This window comes from Eupeodes corollae, chromosome 1, assembly GCF_945859685.1.
Source record: "Eupeodes corollae chromosome 1, idEupCoro1.1, whole genome shotgun sequence".
Taxonomy (NCBI): Eukaryota; Metazoa; Arthropoda; class Insecta; order Diptera; family Syrphidae; genus Eupeodes; species Eupeodes corollae.
Genome location: NC_079147.1, coordinates 51,712,287 through 51,735,004, shown reverse-complemented (window position 1 = coordinate 51,735,004; position 22,718 = coordinate 51,712,287). Strand labels below are relative to the sequence as shown.

General features: G+C 32.3%; 1 protein-coding gene, 1 long non-coding RNA gene and 1 other non-coding gene across 4 annotated transcripts; 2 read left to right on the top strand and 1 right to left on the bottom strand.

Annotated features, from left to right (window-relative positions):
* Positions 1–396: 396 nt before the first annotated feature.
* Positions 397–22,718, bottom strand: LOC129939499 (insulin-like growth factor-binding protein complex acid labile subunit). Of its 2 annotated transcripts, none has more exons than XM_056047531.1 (5): positions 22,359–22,718; positions 2,557–2,767; positions 2,097–2,500; positions 1,669–2,037; positions 397–1,605 (listed from the first exon to the last, which is right to left on the bottom strand). In XM_056047531.1, exons 1-5 carry the CDS (start codon positions 22,401–22,403, stop codon positions 1,105–1,107), a joined length of 1,530 nt encoding a protein of 509 aa, XP_055903506.1. In that variant the 5' UTR covers positions 22,404–22,718; the 3' UTR covers positions 397–1,104. The 2 variants fall into 2 exon arrangements, with proteins under 2 accessions (XP_055903506.1, XP_055903507.1); XM_056047532.1 differs by lacking the exon at positions 22,359–22,718 and adding an exon at positions 14,426–14,876.
* On the top strand, positions 5,836–7,429 carry LOC129939514 (uncharacterized). Its single transcript, XR_008780547.1, has 3 exons — positions 5,836–6,193; positions 6,249–6,684; positions 6,726–7,429. It is a non-coding gene; the product is annotated as an uncharacterized LOC129939514 (long non-coding RNA).
* Positions 13,013–13,084, top strand: Trnaa-cgc (transfer RNA alanine (anticodon CGC)). Its single transcript has one exon. It is a non-coding gene; the product is annotated as a tRNA-Ala (tRNA).

Here is a 22,718-nt window from a genome sequence, read left to right as displayed (position 1 = left end):
CATTTTTTTTATTTTGTTTTCTTGTCATACAAGTTTCTAATTCTGACCAGCAGATGGCGGTCGCTCTACTAAATAGTTTCCTTCTTAAGGTCTATTTACATTATTTACATGTTTACACCTTAAACGCTTAAATTTTTTTTATAAATTAAAAGCAGTTCTATTAATTAAATAATTCAAAAGGGTTATTATAAAAAGTAGACAAAAGTATAATTATTGATGTTCGGCTAATACGAAAGTTGAGTGCGTCTAGAATCTAGCCCAACCAACTATAGAATAGGGTTGTTTTAAGTTAAGACATCTAGTTGTCAAATGATATATTTCTCATTACTCCAACAGATTTCATACAATTTTTGTTTGTTATAGAATATACTCTTTGAATACTAAAAAATATGTATAATAAATAAGCCACTGAATAAGTATTTTAAGTTATTTATGTAAACATATATTTGTTTATATATCTTATATAACTTTTTAAATTTTACCGTGTACACATAATATACCTAATATAAATTTATAAGTGACCTTGTGAAACAAATTGTTCTTAGTATGTAAAAATTTCGTAAGCTATGTTCCTTTACCTTGTTTATGTTTAAGTCCAAAGTTTAAAACTTTCAAGTTTCAAAAAAATAAAATTTAAAAATAGTCTAACACTAACAATCCAATGTTTTGAGTCCAGTAAATCCTTTATAATTGTTTAACAAATCGAAACGTAAGGTTTAAAAAACATAATAATGTTAATATTAAAATACTTTTTTAATTGTTAATTTGTTGTTCTTTTTTAAAGCTTAATTTTGAAACCAAAAGAGAAAGAAATGTAAATTAAAAACATAACTAAATTTTGAATAAGAAAACTAAAATTGTACTTATCGAACAAAATAAATAAGCTGTAAACACAAAAAAACTACAATTTATAGAGAAAAACAAAATATTTATTTATTTAAAACATAAAATTTAGTCGTAGTCTTAAAGTAAGTGCACATTTTGTTAACAATGTTTTTAATAAATTATGATTATTTATATAAAATTGAAACAAAAAGTCTTATGTCTAACCTTATTTTTAATTTGGTTTCTTTGGCAATATGGCGAAGCTTGAGCTTTTTGGAATTATTTTATAATTGACATGGCCGATTGATTGCTTACTCTAACGCTGGTGTATCTTATTGGTGCTATACCGTAATCGTCACGTTTCAGTCGGCGGTGTATAAAAACAATTGAAAAGCCTACGAGAACTCCTACGAAAATGACCAATGAAATTGTCACAACAGTTGATACAATGTACCGGCGACGCAAGAACTTAGGTGGATCCACCTGTTCTGGGACAATATACTCCTCCGGTAAGTTGCATACAAAGTCGGATGTTAGGTTAGAGATTCGAACGCCAGACAGTCCGAAAGGCCAATGACACCGTGCGTGTTTGTCGTTTTTGAATACTTCTTTGCCACAAAACTCAAGAATTCTCATCAAATTGCAATCACATGTCCAGGGATTGCCGACAACTCCTATGGTTTGTAGTTTTGGCCATTGGGCTGTGAAGTTTGAAGGCAAAGCATTTGAGAGGTCCACATTGATGCTGATTGTTTCCAATTTGCAATAAGACACATCTAACTGCAATGAATTTATTCAGTTAAAGTTTCGAGTATTTTATAGGGTAAGTATTTTAGGACTTACTGCGGTTAAATTCCTGCAATGCAGAAGCCCATCGATGTCAAAAGTTGTAAGGTATGGATTTCGACTGCAGTATAAATATTCCAAGGATTCCAAATGGGAGAAAGTTCCTTTTTCGATTGTGGTAAGTTCCCCCATTGAGCTGATATTCAACTTTCTCAAAACCTTAAGTCCATTTAGGTTAGCTTCATTCAAAGTTTTTATTGGATTGCCAGCAAAATTGACATACTCCAAAGTTCGACCAATTAAGTTTAAGTTGGGGGGAATTGCTTTTAGTTTGTTGCCTTGAACTAATAGCGACTTCAAAGCTATGAGATCTTTAAACAATGTCGACGGCAAAGACTCCAAGTTGTTGTAAGATAAGTCAAGGAACTGAAATTTAAATCAAAGAAGATAAGGATTGGGAATGGAATTGATTATATTTTGCTTACCTCTAAGGTTGTTGCAGAAGATATAGCAAATAAACTGGAAGTACCCAAGATTCTCAAGTCATTGTAGCCAAGATTCAGTTTTGTTATATCTGGTGTATGTTCAAATACAAACTTTTGCAAAAAACTTATTTTATTGTGACTCAAGTCAAGTTCTTGTAGTTTAATCGGTTCATAGCCCGTATTTTTGTATGGACCTCGGAACAAATCAGGTGACAGAACATCAGAGGTAATTTCATTCCAACTTAAATCTAAACGAATTATGTTGGGAACGTCCATAAATGTTGGAGCTTGTATATCTTTAATGGTGCAATGTCTGCAGCTAAACGATAGAGATCCATTTGTAGCAGGTAGTTGTTGTAAAAGTTCAATTTTATTACCGGAAAACGTTGCAACGATATCCACACCTAGAAGACAGATTAGAGATTAATTGAATCAGTAACAAGTAATAACGTTCGATTACCTTTGTGATTTAAGCCAAACTCTTTTGGCCATCTTGGAAGAATATGATTGAAGTTTTTAACAGAGCAATCTAACATGTGATGGAATTTACTATCTGCATCGTGTGCATTTATGCAGCTACATGTTTCACAAATATCTTCCACATTTTGATAAGGTATGTCTTCGTGTTGCGCAGAAGAAGTTTTAAGCAAAATCAAAGTTAGCAACAGAACCTGAAAATATAATTTCAAAGAAAAATACATAAAATACACCGAAGAAAAATTTCTTGTCAAAGTTCTTATCTCTAAACTCGTTTTATAGCAAAATTAGAACTCGATTAATTTCTAACACATTTCTTCACCAATTTCTCAAGCGCTGGAACACTGATTGAGATCTCAGTTTGAGATAGAAACTCGACTTATAAGACTTTTACTTTTATAAACAACATGACGTCTGTTTGGACAATATGTCCTTTTTAAAAAACGTAATGCTCATTTGGTCATATTACGAGTATGCTATTGAAAGATATAAGTTTCAATGGATAAGTTCATCTCAACATCGGGATCTGATCAAGACTATTGACGTTACAAGCAAGACATAAGGTTCATGGGCCCCATGTAAATTTGTGCAACCTTAAGTTCCGTCGACATTGAGTAGGCTCAGACGACATAAGGGACTTTATTTGCAGCCAACTGCATTCTTTGAACATACATTTTGACTAAGGAAATTAGATAGTTTCTTAAGGGTCATAAATTTCAAGTTCGGATATACTATAGGTATACTAACCCTGGTGGATTTTTAGATACCTTGTTGAACGAGTTGGATAGCTTTATTGAGATAGCTGTCAAAAAATAAAAACAACTTTCAGCTGTTCACAAAAAGCAGAGAAACATTTAATTTTCGAAGTCAAAATTGTTGTAAGATAAAACATTTAATAGTTAATTCAACTGATTCGTCGGACGATGATGAAATGATAGGTGCGTAACAATTTAATAAATAAGTCAATTTTGAAATTTAAAAAAATACATAGATCATAATTACCTCCTTAAATTCGGAGGCAAATAGCTTCTTCATCGTCTATTATGTAACAAATACAAAAAGCTGAAATCAATTTTCGAGTTACTTGAAATTCAAACATGTGTTGAATCAGCTGTTCTGTCAGATACGTACATACCCCAGAAATGATTGGATACCTTCGGATTCCTTTTTTGAAATGTCAGCTGTTTTTTATCAGCTGTTATTTTACACGTAAAACACTAATAAAAACCCTATCTGTCTGAGTTTAACGCATCCATTGTTATCTACAAAATACTTCTAGACAAGCCACAAGTCCATGATGACTTGTGTTATTTATTTCAAATTACATTACTTACGATTTTTTCTAATTTCAATAGGAACTATTTTACATAGAAGAAAAAATTGAATTTTGCCAAAAGCAAATAAATTAAGGCGTAATAAAGATCAGCTTGCAGTGTCATTTTGACATAAGTGGACTTGGATTGATAGATAGGGATATTTTTTTGACAAACAATATGATAGCATAAATTGGGAGGCAATTTTTCGGCAACTCGCCATTCAGATACTAAAAACTTGCTTATCTTCCAGTGCCTTATGTCTTCTGAACCTGCCCATGCTGACCGGGGGTAAAATAATTTTCGAAAAATCATTATTAATAAAATGGCAGAATCTAATGACACAAAGTCCTACTGGGCGCTATTAAAGTAGTAAACAGGCGTTTTACTTAAACCACATTTGTTTTTTTGTGGCTTGTCACTTTCTTGGCAATTTAGAGTCGGTATTTACTTAAACACAATCCACACACATTTCACATAAACAGCTGACTATGACAAATTGATAAATACAAAAACAAATCAAAATTTTTGAATTCAAATAAAATTTCGTTTGAAGTGTGAGAAGCTAAATATTAAATATGTATAAACCTTAATATTATCATTATGTTTCCACCTTGGATAATGGACTTTGGCATGAAAACAAACAACTCTTTTTCTGGAATAAGTATTTTGAACCGCATCTAACTTAACTGAGCGGATATAGATAGGACATTGTTTTTTAGGAATCGAAAAGAAGAACATGTTTTAGTAAAACACTGAGTAAATTTGTATAATAATAAAAGATATACTTTTCTAAAAAAAAATTTGCTTTATTTCAGAAGCAAAATTAAAATAAAAGGAGGGGCGACTTTCCATTACCGCAGCACGAAATTCCTTCTGATTTTTTTTTTACAGTTAGGTAGGGGTCTTAATAGAACATGTTTTAAATATTAGGGCGAGGAAACAACTTTAAGTCATAAAAAAAAATATTTTCTTTTTCGGACTTAACCCTACTTTTTTTGTATTGCATTTTTTGAGCCTAAAACAAGTTTTTTTTAATTGATAGCACGGCGTACTAACAGCTAGGTATGTAAGGGGGGGGCATGATGCCCCCTGCAACCCCCCAGCTTGGGGTCACTATAGGATTTGGGGTGGGTGCGAGTTTGGGTATATGCAAAGTACTTTTCCATTTGAGCACTAAAATAAAAGAAATTACCAAGAAAAAAAAACAAGTATGGCAACACTGAACAAAAAACAGGGAAGAAATGTCAAAATCAACCATTTTTGAGTGTTTTGTATGGAAAAAAGTGAACTTTAAGAATTAATTAAAAATAGAAATAAATGTTTCCTCGCTCTAAAATTGCTATAGTTATTATTTATTTGCACATATCTATCGAATTTCGTGCTGCGGTAATGGAAAGTTGAGCCTAAAAGGACACTAATGAATAACATTGGACTGTTTGTTTTCTGTCATCTGTTTCATGGAAGCCTCTCATAAAGTGTTTAGCCGGTGATGGGTTAAGTTCTATCAGTTCTAATAACCGTTGCATTTTTTCACACGAACGTGGCGTTTGATAATTTACAGCCGTCAGAAAGGAACGTTTTTCTTGTCGTCTTGGATTACTTAAACGACAACTGCAATATTGCTGAGAGTGACATTTGTCAATTCAAAATTTAGATTCTACTGAACGCCAAATGTCAAGTAGCGTTACGCTAAGTAGAACGCTATCATAACGACTTTCGCAATGCTAACTTAATTGAAGAACAAATGTCATATATGTAAGTAAAACTCCTGTTACAATAAAGCATTATTCACATGAGCACGACCAACGAATGAACGAATATTCGTCGATTTTGACATTTGTTTCACATGAGAGTTTTTAATTCGTCGCGAATAAAGTTTGACTTTGATCACCGAAACCAAAACAAGAATGAATTTTGTAGGTTAACTACGCGCGACTATGGGCCCTATTATGACTCGCGAGTCGAACGTTCGACTCAAGTCGAACGATTTGGCGAATTGCCTAAGTCGTGGTATTATGAAAGGCGAACTTCGACGTTCGCTTTTGAAAACAATATTACCAACTTTAAGAAGTGAAATATGTAACGTCATGACTCGGTGAAACGTCAAAGACTGAAAATTATTGTTGATGATATATTGTTTACAATTTGGAAAAAAGTAGAATAAATAAAACAAAATATGATAAGCAGTGTTGATATATTTTTTGAAGATGAAGATGAAAACGAAAGAGCGGAGAAAGTATTGGTGTGTAGATTACGAAGAAGTTTAAGGGACAACTCCAACCCATTTCAACTTCCAGATAATTTGTAAGAATAAAATCGTGAATTCTATTTCAATTTAATTCAATTGTTCTTTTTATAGGTTTGTGTCATATTTTCCCGTTAATAAGCATGCATTTGGTTATATTTTAAACATCATTACACCAGGATTTAAAACTACTCAAAGTTCTGCAATTCCACCATATATAAAACTTGCATGTGCGTTTCGTTTTCTCGGCAGTGGAAGCTACCAAAATGGTGTGGGAAGTGACTTTGAGCTGGGTCTCGCGCATTCACAGTTTCAGTAGTTCTAAGTGAAGTGCTTGATTTACTTGAAGTGAAAATTTGTCCTGTGTGGATAAAGGCAGACATGTCTACCTCTGAAAAACAAGAAGCAAGAAATTACTTTTTTGAAAGGGCCAGATTACCCGGAATAGTGGGCTGTGTAGATGGGACTCACATTGGAATAATCGCTCCTGTTCAGCTACAACATCAATTTTTAAACAGAAAAGGATTTTATAGTTTGAATGTTAGTGGTGGTTAGTTCTTATTATTTCACTCAAACTTTTTTCATTTCAAGGCCTGTGACAATAATGGTATTATAAGATTTATTGATTCCAGATATCCAGGTTCAACACATGACTCTTTTGTGTGGAATCATTGTGAATTAAAGGATCTTTTGGAAAGCTGGTGGTTGAATGGAGAGCGGTCAAGATATCTAGGTGTGAATATATATTCCATTCGTAGGTAAAGAAGTAAATGGGCTATTTTTAAGAACAATTTTTTTTTTCAAAAATACTAGGCTTTGTTTTTTTTCGAAGATCCGAAAGATCCTATACCTTTCGCATTTTCGGGGTTTGTCTCCATAATTTCAACGAGCTTTGAAAATTGGTTGGAGTTGGTTCTTTTTATGCTAGGTATACAAATAAAATTCTATATTATTTTTGCAATTGTTAAGCATTCATTAATTTTAAGCATTCATTACCTTTTTCTATTTCCAGTGCAACTCATTTTGCTTTATTTTCCAAAATTATTCTCAAAACAAAATAAAACAAACAAACAACCACCGATTTCAAATTTAACAGTAAATTTCTTCAAGTCACGAAGAATTACAGTTCGACCGATTCTGACAGATAAAAGCGAACGTTCGCTAGTGGTAATAGAGCGAGATTTCAATTCGCTATTTTTTTGACATTTTAGGCGAATGTCAACTAGGCGATTCGCAAACGGTAATACCAAATAGTCACATTTATTAAATTTTTCTTGCGACTCGCAAGTCATAATAGGGCCCTATATTATTCGTTGCGAGTGTGGATAATGTGGAGCGCGAATAAAGTTTGACAGTTCGAAATACTTCAATTTTTTCGCGACGAATAAATTTGTTTTCTTAAATGGACGAACAAACGTGATTTTGTACATTTCAAAATTTCCAAAAAAATACATGGAAATTAAAAGAAACCAATTGACACTAATGTTGAGATAATAAAATTTGTATTTCGTTCTGTAAAACAAGAAAATTTTATAAAAACAATTTGGTAGTAAAATTGAAGCGTAGTTGCTACGAACTGACAAACTCTATTCTCGTTCCACATACCATCCACACTGCAACGAGTGAATCAAATAACGGGCAATTCCCTGATAAGTTTTGAAAATCAATTTAAAAATAGATCTAGAAAGTCGGTTTCACTCTCTATAGTACCGCTTATACTCGGTTTAAGTTTATAATTGAGTTTTAAGACTTAAGCATCTTGCACATGAGCTACGAACTACGAACTGTGGATGTTTTTTGAGGTTAAGTTGCGCGCGAAAAATTTATTCGTTGGAGTGTGGATGGTATGTGGAACACGAATAGAGTTTGACAGTTCGTACCAACTACACTGCAGTTCGTTACTGTAAAATTTGTATTACAAAATTTTCTTAATTAAGAAAACAAAATGCAAATTTTACTATCCTAACATTAGTGACAATTGGTTTCTTATAATTTAAATGTGTTTTTGTTTGAAATTGACTCTTTAAAATGTGTAAAATCACGTTTGTTCGTCCATTCGATCATTCCTTGTTCGCTCTCATGCGCAAGGCCCTTTAGGAACATTAAATAATATAAATATCATCCACTAGTTCAGAAACTGCAGCAATTTAGTCATTTCCACAAAAACAGGATCATTTAACTCAACTCTTCATCTTCGTTAAAAAAGTGAATACAAGAAATAAAATAAAGGATTTAAAAAAGAAAAGGGATGGACAAAAATGTCAAATTTAATTATTTTAAACATTTTTAAATATGAGGTTCGAGTTAAGAATGACATACATTTATGTTCTCCTTTTGACATTTTCATTACTATTTGTCGGTAAAGGAGAAAAAGGTAACTACATCTGATTATGATTTCCTCTAGTTCAATTAAATTCTATACGATTAATAATAATTTACTTGCGAAATCTCCGGTTTTAATGGATTAACGTTTAACAGAAAACTATCCTAACAGAAACGAGGACTATTATGAAGGGACAACAACTAGATATAGTTTGGAAGAATTTCGATCTCATTTTAGAACATCCTCAAATACAACTTCAACTAACATTTTGTATCTTTTTGTTTACCAACAAATACAAAAAGCTGAAATCAATTTTCAAGTTACTTGAAATTCAACCATGTGTTGAATCAGCTGTTCTGTCAGATACCTACATACCTCAGAAATTCTTGGATACCTTTGGATTCCTTTTTTGACATCTCAGCTGTTTTTCATCAGCTGTTATTTTAAACGTAAAAGACTAACAATAAGGTATCGGGATAACCTATACCTACGTCTGAGATTGAACGCAGCCATTAAGGTTTAATTGGGGATCGTTTCTTTTTTGTCAAATTTTCTACATCTACATACATAGTAGGGGCAAATTTTTAGAAAAACAATAGAAAACGCTTGGAAAAGGAACAATTTTTAAAAATAAATTTCAATTTTTGGTCATAGTTCAGGAAAAGAAATAATTTTCAAAATCAAAATTGTTAAAAAGAAAACAATAATATTTCAATTGCGACACAAATACTTTGGTGGGTTTAAATTTATTTAATGGTATTATTTGTTTTAATGGTGCTGCCTTCTATCCGTTTTTCAAGCCAACCAACCAGTCACATACGACCACCTTAAATCTATTGAAACCACATTTGAAATAAGTGACATAAGGTGTATTTTTGATTCACTTTTAGTTGGAATAGGAACGTTGGAATACGTGCTGGAAAACAATCGCGCCAAAATAAACCCTTAGAATATAGGGCCGTTTCAGGCAACATAAGGAACTTAACTGCAGTTAACTGCATTCTTTGAACGTAAATGTTAACAAAGGCAACTAATTAGTTCTCAAGTTTCATGAACTTCAAACTCTGATGTACTTCTCTAACCTCTTACATTCGTTGATTGTGCAAAAACTACCAAAACATAATTGTGTACCAATCTCGACTTTCATTCTGTATTTTAAAGAAATATTTCTTATTTCTTCTCCAATTTGACAAGAAAAACTTTTACACAAAACATTGAACAGATTTGTGCAGGAAATAAATAAATAATAAAAAAATTGAAGTCCAGCTTTCACTGGAATGAAATATTACGATAAGTCGTCATTGTGACATAAGTGAAATAAGGGATATTTTTCTTGAACAACTTTCCAGTCAAATTTTCCAATAAAGTTGGCAGCTGGCCAATCAGATACTAGAAATTTTTCTTCATCGAACTTGTGACTCGTGTATTACAAAAGAAAGTTTGATTTACAAATACTTAAGTGTTCCTTTTAATTATTTTTTACAAACATTATTGTTTCAAAAAAAAGTAAGTTGTAGAGATGACCATACGTCGTACGTTTGCCTTGAAAATCGAAAACAATATTTTACTGGAATTTTTTTTTTAGAAATTAAAGTCAGAATGGATACTATTACTCGCTCACAGAACGATGGTAAAAAACTCTTTGACATATCAGCTTGTAAGTGCATTGATTTGAAGTGCTGCTTCTGTTCAAAAGAAAAAAAAGTTCCAATAAAAGAGCGTTCCTTTCTTGAAGATCAAAGGACTCAAAGAAAAATGGCCATTGGCACAGTCGATGTTATTGAAACCAGTAAGCTTCAAAAATCCCTTGCAAGAAAGTTGACGAGTTCTTCAGCTTCAAGCTCTTCCTGCAAGCCGACGCAATTCATAACTGAAACAGACGATACCGAAATCTACTCTTCAGATGCCGAATCTGTTGTGATTTCAATGCTATTAGAAAAAAAAACACGGTTAGGCAATGACGCTCTTTTCAACACCAACCGAAAATGTCTCTCTAATGTTGCGAAGGTGGCAGACAGATTCAGAATGTCTGATAGAGCAACAGCAACAATGGTAACAGCAGTTTTAAGAGACTACGGTGTTATCCATGACATGGATCAATCAAATATTGCTGACAGAAGCAAAGTAAGAAGGAAAAGGTCAAAATCAAGGAAGCAATTGATTAACGCGTGAACCCTTAGGGATCTATTTTGATGGTCGCAAGGACTCAACAAAAACGCCTCGTGGTAATGTTATTGAAGATCATATCGTATTGATTGCAGAACCGGAATCCAAGTACCTTGGTCATATTTCACCAGAAAATGGAAAAGCCAAAACTATTACAAATGCCATAATCCAGTTTCTTGAATAAACTGGTATCTCAATGCACAATATTAAACTTATTGGGTGCAACGGAACCAATGTAAATACCGGGCTAAGAGGTGGAATTATTCGGCAAATTGAGATAAAAATTCAAAGCCCTCTGCAATGGTCTATTTGTATGCTCCACGCAAATGAACTGCCTCTTAGACATCTATTTGAAAAGCTTTATGGAAAAGCATCTGGACCAAAAGCTTACTCTGGTGATATTGGAAAAGATCTAAAGAACTGCCAAAATGTATGTGTTGCTCAGTGTCAGGCAGTTCAAATTAACTTACCTGATCTCCCATTGTCTTGCCTGAGCTCGGATCAAAAATATTTTTATGAAATATGTAAAGCTATCAGCAACGGTGTCCGTGAAGGATCAATTTTTGATAAAAATCCTGGAACGATGGTGCATTCAAGATGGCTTACGACAGCTAACCGCATTCTTCGAACTTATGTGTCAAAAGAATCTCCAGAAGAGCCATTGAAGCACAAAGTCGAATATATTGCAAAAGTTTATTCTGTTATGTGGTTTGAGATAAAATCTCCGCCTTCCTTCGTATATTGTGCCAAGCACTTTTTTAAGACAATTAAGTTGGCAAGGTATTTGCCAGATGATTTAAAAAAAGTAGTACATGCTGTCTTCGCTCGGAATGGATATTTTGGGCACTGTGAAAACATTTTAATAGCTATGTTGTTTGATGATCGCCAAAATATTCGGGAGCTAGCTCTTCGCCGTATACTTAAAGCAAGAGAAGCATGCAATTGCAATAATGATGAAGAAGTTGTCGGACAATTTCAGCTTCCAAACTTCCGTTTTGAAGAAGATGAATACTATGAGTTGATAGATTGGTGTCAAATTGAAAGAAACCGTTTAACTGAACCTCCTTTACAAGTGGGTTTTACTGAAGAAGACCTTTGGGACATTGTGCAACAAAATGAAACCAGGAAGTCAAATCTATTAAAACAGCTTAAATGCCACAGCCGAGCAGTTGAAAGAGCGGTTAAGTTGGCGACTGATGCTTCCCAGACTGTTTGTGGGCTTAAAAAACAGAGATGGACTTATTAAAAACACTTTGATGTCTCGAAAAGAACTGCCATATTTAGAAACAAAAAAAAATTATAAAAAATAAAAGTTAAAAAAACAAAATATATATAAATACTATCATGTTTTTTTATATAATAAGATGAAAACAACCTTTTTTTTTAAATTAAAACAATTAAAAAAAGTACCCCTTTCGGCCATTTTTTTTTTTTTAAAAAAGTAAAAAAAATAAAAATAAAATTTAATAAAACTACCCAACAAAACTTTTGCAAAACTTGCGCGAGGTATGTTTTTGTTAGACTTTATGTCCTTTTTTAGTTTTAAATTGCGATGCGCGACCCCTAGCGTTTGTTTTCAAAACTAAAAATAATTTTTTTTGTTCATAAAATGGTCAAACAAATTTTTTGCTGGGGGTATGTTTTTTTAAATATTTTGTCAATTTTTGTTCGATTAAAATTGCGATGCTCAGTCATTTTGGAAACTAAAAACAAAAATTAAAGTTAATAAAATAACCCTGTTAAAGACGATGCGTGCGCACCTTAAGTCATCATCAGTAGTTCCAAGGCGAACTTACTGGTGGCGCCACTCAAAACAGGAATAGATCGGCCATCTTAGTTTTGTTTTCTTTCAAAAAAAAATTTACTAGATTCGAGAATTTTCCTTTTTTGCCATTCGATCGCCCACGAGGTACATTCAGTTTTGCTTTCTAAAATTGTAAAACAAAACCTACTTAAAATGTATAATAAAATTAAAATTTAACAACTGTATTAACTCAAAAACTAAGTAAGTAATGAACATTATTAAGAATGTATGTAATGCATAAATCTAATTGTAATAAATTTACTAATTTAGGTTTTGTAACCTGGCAATAGAACTACGTTGTGTTTCATTTAGCCCGTTCACAAAGGTTTTTGATTTGGTTGCTACCGAATTTGTAGCAACAAACCCTATACAACTTTTGCAGGGTGTATTTTTTTCATATTATTATTTTTTTTCATATAAGATCACTCCACCCTACTATACATCGCTTAAAATAACAGTTACCAGCAAAGCTACCTACGATGCGATGTTTTGATTGCTCTCTTATTAAAGTAATACATTTATTGCATGCCTCACAAAAATTGACAACGCTTTCAAATTAGAACTTGGACAACAAAATTTATCTGTGGGGATGTAGCTCAGTGGTAGAGCGCTCGCTTCGCATGTGAGAAGTCCCGGGTTCAAACCCCGGCATCTCCATTCGCAGTAAAATTAATTTTTATTTTAAAATTATTTTTTTATTCAAATAATGAATTCATTCCTATTTTTCTAAATATTATTTCGTGTTTTAATTTATTTCATAAACAAATACGATACGGGAGTGTTCTGAATTCTGAGCTGGGAATAAAAACGTGTTCTGATTTGGCATATCAGAAACGTCAGTTGTAATTATGTGAACAGATGATGCGATGCTGCGTACCACACACCTCAAGACACAATCGATATACATATTCTCCAGGAGCGGTTTTATTGCATGGTTAGCTCGCATCGAGGCCACGTAAATTGGCTCTAAAGGGCCTTGCAGATGAAAGTGAACATAACGAATGGACGAACGTGGACGTGGTTTTACACATTTCAAAACAGTCAATTTCAAAAAAAAAAAAACATTTAAATTATAGGAAACCATTTGACACTAATTATAGGATAATGAAATTTGCATTTTGTTCTCTAAAATAAGACAAATTGTAAAAACATTTTGGTAGTAACGAATTGCAATGTGGTTGTTATGAACTGTCAAACTGTTCGCGTTCCACATAACATACCCATTGCAACGAATAAATTGTTCGCGCGCAACTTAACCTCAAAATTATACCACTCATGTTTTGGTTTTTGTGTGAAAGATCATGGCTAAGGTAAATATGGAGAAAGGGGTTATTATAAATTGACAGTTCGTCGCTGTCTGTAAGTCGATGTAATCGGATGTCATCGGTCAAATGCAGTGAGATTTATTTCACACATAATGACATTAATAGGGAGGGCTCTCAAATAAAGATGCAACCATATTAAAACCACCTTTAATGGAAAACCCTGAATACTATAAACTGTCAGAACCAAGACAGTACAGTTAGATCGGAGAGATATTCCAAATTGTCAAATAAATTAGATTAGTTTTTTGTATTTTCGTTGTAAACTTTTTGACAGCTGACCGAAGGTTCATGGGTGCGTTTCTTTAGCATTTCCAATAAAAGCTGCTGGGTGTAAAAAAGTATGATGCCATTCCATGACCTATCGAACGCCTTTTGTTCATATTCAAATTTCCGGCTAGTAGTGGCAAATTAACGCAATTAGCTATCTTTCAATTAAATGCATAATAATTATAATAAGGGATTTCTTAATTCTGTAATTTGAATCAATAAACATACTCGCTAATAAGTACTTGTTCTTTTTGACGTTTCTTTCCCATTTTTGTTCTCTTTCAATAAACGTTAAAATTCAAAATACCAAAGTTACGCCACATGTTATTTAAACATGTTGAACACTTTCTAGGTGCACGCGGACGTTATGGGGAAAGAATCAATAGGTAAGAAAAAAAACACTCACCAATATACTAATCACATTATCCATTTCAAAAAGTTATTTTTAGTTTAATTAATTAAAGTGTGTCTGTTTTATTTTTATAAGACAATTCACGTTTTCTATTAGCAATTACACTTAACTTGTTTTTTTTTTTTGTAAGTTGATTTATATTAAGAAAATAGTTTGATTCACTTCATTTTCATTAATTAACTTTATATTTATCCAATTTCTAAATACGAGTAACTATGCGTATCGAAAATAAGAGTCTTTCTGTGTCTCTTCTGATAAGGAACTGAATAATTTTGTGTATTATTATTAGGAAAGTATTCGTATTACAACAAAAATTCTTATCATTCGGTTAAAAAAAAGATAAGATACGCGGTCGTCAATATCTTGGCAATCGTATTCGTTTATTTTCATTTGCTTTTGTGATATTGTGAATCACTACGCTTGGCTTAACTGTACACTGTAATCTTATGTCTGACCCTTGTGAATATGCCTTCTTTCACTCACTTTGATTAGAAACATAATAAACAATATTATTGTAAATAAATCTACGTACATACCGTACTGATAATAATGGTAACAATGTACAAGGGCTGCAGATGTTTTATTAACTATAATTTTTTTTCAAGCACTTTTTTTAAATGTTAATCGTTAATAAAATCAATATTTAAAGTGAAATAAATGGACATAATCACTTATCAGTCCAAAGGTAACATTAATGTGTTGAAGAATAATATTACAAACCTTTTACTTATTATTTAATTATTTATGTGAAGTTTATTGTTTATTCACATTGGGTTTGATCTGATCAATGATTTTTAATAGCTGGGTTAAATCTCAGACAGATTGGTTGCGTTCAATCTCAGGCTGATAGGATATCCGGATACCTTTTTGTTAGTGTTTTACGTGTAAAATAACAGCTGAGATGTCAAAAAAGGTATCCAAGAATTTCTGGGGTATGTAGGTTTTTGACAGAACAGCTGATTCAACACATGGTTGAATTTCAAGAAACTCGAAAATTGATTTCAGCTTTTTGCATTTGTTGGTAACAAAAAGATACATAGGAGGTGATTTTAATCTATTTTTTTTAAACTTCAAAATTAACTTATTTATTAAATTGTTACGCACTTATCAATTCATCATGGTCCGACGAATTTTCCATTAAATGTTTTATCTTACAACAATTTTGACTTCGAAGCTTAAATGTTTCTCTGCATTTTGTGAACAGCTGAATGTTGTTTTTATTTTTGACAGCTATCTCAATAAAGCTTTAAAACTCGTTCAACAAGGTATCTTAAATCCACCTATCCAAGATACCTTATCCAACACGAGATTGAACGCAGCCATTGGGTATCCGGATATCTTTTTTGTTAGTGTTTAACGTTTAATGATCCAAAATAGCTGGGATGCCAAAAAAGGAATCCAAATGTATCCAAGAATTTCTGGTATTTGTCGGTGTCTGAAAAAACTGCTGATTCAACATAATGGTTGAATTTGAAGGAGTCTGAAAATTGATTTAAAATTAAGCTAAAAGTTGTTTTTTTGTTTGACTATTTCCATTAACTTATACACTCTTTATTTAAAACGTTGTTTTCAAACACAATCGGAAATTTATCAAGTATTAGAATCATTTATAAAGGTAACCCTCTATAAATAAACTACCCAATAAATTTTTTGAATAGTGTGTTTTCACAAAAAGTTTAAATAAATTTAATTGCGCAATTATCTTTCGCTAAAATGTATTTTTCTATTTTCCTGAACAGCTGATACTTTTATGTTCAAAAGTGAAACGAATCGTTCCACTCGTTTTTTTGTTCCATTTTTAAATGACAGGTTTCTGTCAATAGACATTTTTCAGTGAATTTCAATCAGAAAATTTGTTTCAATGACAGAAATATTTAATAGACAGGTTCAGAAGTAAGCCAAGTTTCTAGTATCTGATTGGCCAACTGCCAAAAAATTGCCTTCAAGCTTAGACAACTTTACCGGAAAGTAGAATGGAAAGATAGTCATTTCAAAGAAACATTTCCCTAACTATCAAGTCAACACCAATTAAGTCAAAATAATGGCTAATCATGGTTGCTACATTAACTAAAAGCTGAACTTAATTACTCTGTGATTTAAAGTTCCGAATTTGAAATTTATGACGTTTTACCAACTAACTCGTTGCCTTAGTCAAAATTTACGTTCAAAGAATCCAGTTGACTGCAAATGAAGTCTGAACCAGCCCAATGAAAGTTATAACCAACCTGTCAAAAAAATTAGAATGATTTGTTTTTTAATGATGAAAAGCAATAATAGCTATAACTGCCCCCTTAAAGAAGAAATTTATGACTCAGCAAAAAGTTATTTATCGATACTAAAGCTGGTTATAAACTGATACACGTGCATGACAGATGGATAACGGTACCAAAAAAATGTTCGTTCATATATGCAAAATATCAATAAAAGGATTATTATTTATCAATAGATAGTTATTCCATTTTGTATTAAATGTGTTTGCAATTTTGTTTACAATATATTTTTATATTATTTTGGCAGAAAATCGGCTGACAATTGCAGACAATTTTGTATGTTCCAATAATTGGCTGTTCACATGGTTGAAAGACTTGAAAATACAAAATAAAATTGATAGACTCATTTCTTTTGATTTTAATACAGTTTTCAAATTCTTTCAAAATCCTGGGGTGGAATCGCGTAAGGTGATTGTTGATTGTTGACCATCAAAATTGATGATTTTGCTCCACGTAAGGTGATTATCAAATTGACTATCACTTTTTTACTATGGTTTGGTGACAGCTATTTAGGTGTCACTTTCATATAGGTATTTTGATTAATTTTTTTGTGAAAAAGATAATTTGTGCGAAGTTCAGCTCCACTTTAAATTTAAAATTTAGTGAAAAAATGAAAATATATGAAAGTTAAAATAAAAATAAGTGAACAGTAATGTTTACTTCAATGCAAATGTACTATTAGAGCACCAGAACGAGAAATAACTATAAAAAAGTTTAATTGCTGAGAATCAACTTAAGGAATAAAGCAACTTGGAACTTCCTAACCTAATGTTACTATGTAACTTTCTATGAATATTTATGAATAAGTTATTTACAACATTATGTATGTATACAAATTATTTATTTCAGATTCTTGAAAAATGTTCGATTGACCAAAGAAACGTTTGTGTATGTTTTGCGGTTGCTCCTATCCTTCAACTGGCTGCAACTTTAAATCTTCTTGGTGGTGTTTATCAACGACTGTGCAGTCGGTTCTATGCCCACTTTTCATTAAAATTGAGCCCTTAGATTCAACAAAGGAATATATTTTTTTTTTTTTTTGAAAAATATAACAAATATTTTTATTAATTTATAACTAGTATTTAGTATAGTTAGAGGAATTTTTCACAGAAACAATACTTTGCAAATTCGAAATTCAACACAATAAACGAAATAGCTGATCGAAATGACATGTATCCCTGTTGCAATTTGTACACAGTTTCCCAAACTTGGGTAAGTGCTGCCAGGAAATAGTAAAATTTTAGCGATCACTTTACACAGAACAAAGAAAGGTTGATAATCAAAATTGACTATCAAAACAGTGACAATCAACTATCGCCTTACGCGATTCTACCCCTGTACACTTTTGCTATTATTTCCTGCTCAAGAACTTAGTTGTTTGGAAAGGACTACAGTGGCTGACAAAAGTCTACGTACGACCACTATTTCCCCATCAAAAGGAGTTGGAAACCAATGTAAGCAAATGTAATGCTACAGTTTTGTTTAAAATGTTTTTTTAATAACATTACCCAAAAAAAAAAGTGAATTCATTATAAACTTAAAATGTTATTTACAAAAAGTACAAACAAAATGATTAACAAAAGTCTACGTACGATATGTAAACTAACATACAAATGGTCTTCAAATCTTAAATTTGAAAAAAAATCAATATTTTGTTGAGCCACCACGAGCATCTACAACTGCCAGTAGTCGTCTGTGCTCCGACGAAACTAAATTTTTGAGCTCAGTGGATGTAATATTGTGCCATTCTTCCTGGAGCTTCTCCTTAAGCATTATAGCACTGCTAATATTATGTTTTCAGATTTTTCGCTGTAGAATCTCCCACACGTGCTCAATAACATTCAAGTCCGGGCTTTGAGGCGGTGTGTACAGTCGTCGAGGAGCACGGTATAGAAGCCAATCTTTTACAATCGGAGCCTTGCGCTTGGGAACGTTATCTTGTTGAAAGATCTAATTCTGCCCAAGACTTAAGGCATCAACTGATGGTTTCAAATTTTGTTCTAAAACGGATTTGTACTGAAAGCGATCCATGTTACCTCGATAAACACTAATTTTAATACTCCAGACGCAGCGACAGCACCCCAAACCATGACGTTGCCTCCACCATGCTTAACAGTAGAGACTAAGTTCTTCGAATCCAAGGCTGTGTTTTGTTTGCGCCAAACTTTGTCTCTCCCATCACTTCCAAATATGTTGTTCTTCGATTAATCAGTGAACAAAACTCGCTTCCAGAAGTCCATGTCCTTTTCAATATTTTTTTTGGCGAATTACAAAAGAAGTTTTGGATTTTTATCGTTTAAAAATATTTTTTTTTTCTAGGAGTTCTGCTGTGGTAACCGTTTTTATTCAAGATTCTTTAAATAGCGCGTGGATGCACAAAAGTTTCCGATCTTGTTGCGAGGTCTTGAGCCAATTTTGTGGCATAAACTTTTTGATTTTTCTTAAATTCATTTAAGATGAAGCTTATTTCTTTTCGATTGAGCTTTTTCGGGCGTGCACTGCAGGGCTTATTTTCAACTGTACCAGTATTATTAAAGTTACTAAATATGGTTTGAACTGTATATTTACTTAAATTTAATAGCTTTGCTACATTACCAAAAGAGTTTCCTTCGTTTCTATGTTTTATAATCAAATTTTCGACAATAATTGAAATTTCTTTGCTAGAAGTCATTATTGAAATTAAAAATTTTTTCAAACGTTTTAAACTTCGACTGTATACTACTTTGTACAATGCTTTGGTACAATAGAAAACTACAAATAAAATAAATAACGGTACTTCTCGTTTAGTAGTCAACAACAAAAACAGTGCTGTCGGTCGTATGTACACTTTTGTCAGTGTTTTTTAATTGTTTTTAGTTAAAATATTTTAAAGTAAAAAATCCAAGTTTGTTTTTTTTCGTGTAGGAATAATAAAAATAGATTTAAAAACAAACTATATCATTAATTTTATATTAAAAGCTTTTGTTTTTATAAAATGGCAAAAAAAGTGGTCGTACGTAGACTTTTGTCGGCCACTGTATATGTTGTTAGTGTACAACCATCTCATTATTTGAAAATCAAAAAAAATGTGTGCTTGGACTAGTACAAACGATTGCAAGAAGTCGGCCAATTTTTTGATTTGCCGTCGATTAAGTGTCAAATAAAACTGAATATTGAAAATTGGTTAAAATGTGTTAAAAAATTTCGCCAATATTGAAAGATTGTTCAATTGTGTACACTTCGTATTAAGTCATTACTATATTTTGTGCAATATACCACATGATAATGGGCGGGTTCAGACAACATAAGGGACTTGCTTTGCAGTCAACTGCATTCTTTGAATACAAATTTTGAACAACTTCTTTTTCAAGTGTCATACATTTCAAACTCAGTTCATCGTACAAAAACTACCAAAAACAATATTGTCTACAAAAAACTCCTCAGGCTATTCAGAAAATAAAAATTCAGAGAGAAATAAAGTTCAACTTTCAGTTGAATGAAAAAAAACATGGCTGACTGTCATTTTGCCAGATGCTGACTTGATAGTTAGGGAGACTTACATTCCAGCGAACTTTCCATTAAAGTTGAATTAAGGTAATTTTTTGGCAGCTAGCCAATCAGTTACCAGAAACTTGCCTTACCTACAAGTCTCTTATGTTACCTGTTCCTGTCCAATGCTTTTTAATCAAACTGACAGCCAAACTTTTGTTGATAGTGTATTTTCGTTATGGATAGAAAAAGAAGTGAGAAGTTTCGTGTAGCTTTGGCTCAATAAACTAAATATATAGTGAAAGAATGACATCTAAAAAAAGCAACTATTAGTTTCCTATTCGCTTTATTAGTAGTAAAAATAAAAAGCAGTTTGCAACATGTAATAGCCTTGTTTTGTTGGAAAATCTATCAATAGTATAGTAGGATTTTACAAGAATAACAAAAACAATATCCACATTATGAATACTACCGACAAAAGTTAAAGTAGAATCTTACTATGGATGGGTTTTTGACATTTATACGAGTCTCGAATTTATTTTATGTGATTTCGTTCTCAAATGTTGGTTCGATTGATATTGCATTTCTCGATGGCTGTGTTCGTTGAGTAGTTGTGCCTTTGGAATCATGTGTGTTTTCCATTCGGAAAAAAAAATCAATCTGTTACTGTTGATATTATTTAGTTTTGTTCATGAAAATGGACTAACTGGGCTTATTTTGCAAGAAAAAACAATAGAATAGAGAATTAAGTTTTGCTACGAGTATGTTTCCACCAAAGGTTTATCTTAGCTTAGATTAAATAAATCTTTTTGGTGTTTCCACCGCACAAGAAGATTTAAAAATGATAAAGTTTGACAGCACTTTCTAAAATGCAAATGGTGTTTCGATGTTTCTTATGAAGTGGAAGTGAGATAGCCTACCTACTTTATGTGCAATTTGTTTTTAGTTTGATTAAAACAAAACTACATTTTTTTCACACAAACATGCAAATAAACAGACCATAATGCATTATCTGTAAAACCAACTCCTCCACACAGGTTTTTCTTCACAAATTTTGACTCGAACTCATTTCAACTCGATTCAGGTATATAAAGAATTGCTTCAAGCTCGCTTCAACACCACATGTAAATGTAGTAGTCTACGAACAAACCTTCTTCTTGAAGTTTTTATTACTGTCAAACTGTTTGGTTAAAACTCTGAAACCGATTATCACCTTACACAGACGTACTTTCTTGATTTTGATAGTCATCTATGAAAAATTAGTTTACACGATTTCAGCCGATGGTCTAAATTTCGCTATTTTTTTTTTTGGATTTTTTGATAAATTATTTTGCCAATATTCAATTGTATCAACTTTCAAATATACATAAAAACTGGACTACTGCGGATCGTTTTTTTGGCAATTTTCACTGTACTATGTATGGAATACCAAAAAAAACACGGCTAGTTGCGTATTTGATCTTTCACTGCCGTTCTACGAAATGGTAAGTACAAATTTGTTTAAAACTTAAAGCTTCTTTTATATATTTGATTTAGAATTATGTATTTATAAAATATTTTGTACACATTTTTTACTCTCAAAACATTCATCAAAGTGGCATATGAGAACTGTTTTTCGAACTATCCAGATAAGTAAGAAGGAACGCACCCACATTCAAATAATCTTAAAATAAAAATGCTCGTTAGGTGATAGAAGATCCTAAGAAGACTGAATGAATTACCCTAAATGTGATTCATTTTCAGTAAAACAATGGAATGAACGTTGATGTTTTTACGCAATTTTTATTTTTGATTATCCTCGAATGTCTCATGGATTGTTTTTGAGTGTGTCATAATGAAAACAAAGGAACTTCTCCGCATCTGATAACACATAAGTAGATATCAACACAAATTTTGTGATTGAGATTTAGCATTAGTAAAAGGTTTCCAGGTGGTGGTAAGCGAAATGACAATTAAGAACTCATCAATTTATTCTAGCTTCAACTTTGGCACCTTTAACAATCAATGGTCCCTGGCGTTAAACTAAATATAAATATTATACCTATCTAAAATAAAACCTAACGATAAAGCCAGCTCACTTCAAAAGATAGTGTAGGTACCCATTGTTACCTTTCGATATCTTCTTTTTATCTTTAGTCCTCCTTAATACATACGAAGTATAAAATGAATTAAGTAATAAGTCGATTTACCTTAACAATGCTGGACAAATAACACACATAATAAATAATCTCCATTCTTATGTCGTAAAGTACCGGTGCAATCGATGTTGTTGAATTAGATAAATTGACCCTTTTTCCACACACTTTTGCTTTGATTCACCCTTAAAATAGTTTTCTGGCGTCCCATTACCCACATTCGAATTTAATCCACACCTTAACACTTGCAATATTATATTTTATATTGTTGTTGTTGGCGGTTTTGCGCGACGGCAGCGCCCGGCGGCGGTGCTGCGATATACATACAGTTAGAAAAATACGAATTAAATACCCACTGCCGATTGTGTGAAATAATGCAATACACCCGTTACAAACTTTATGTTTGGCCTCCGA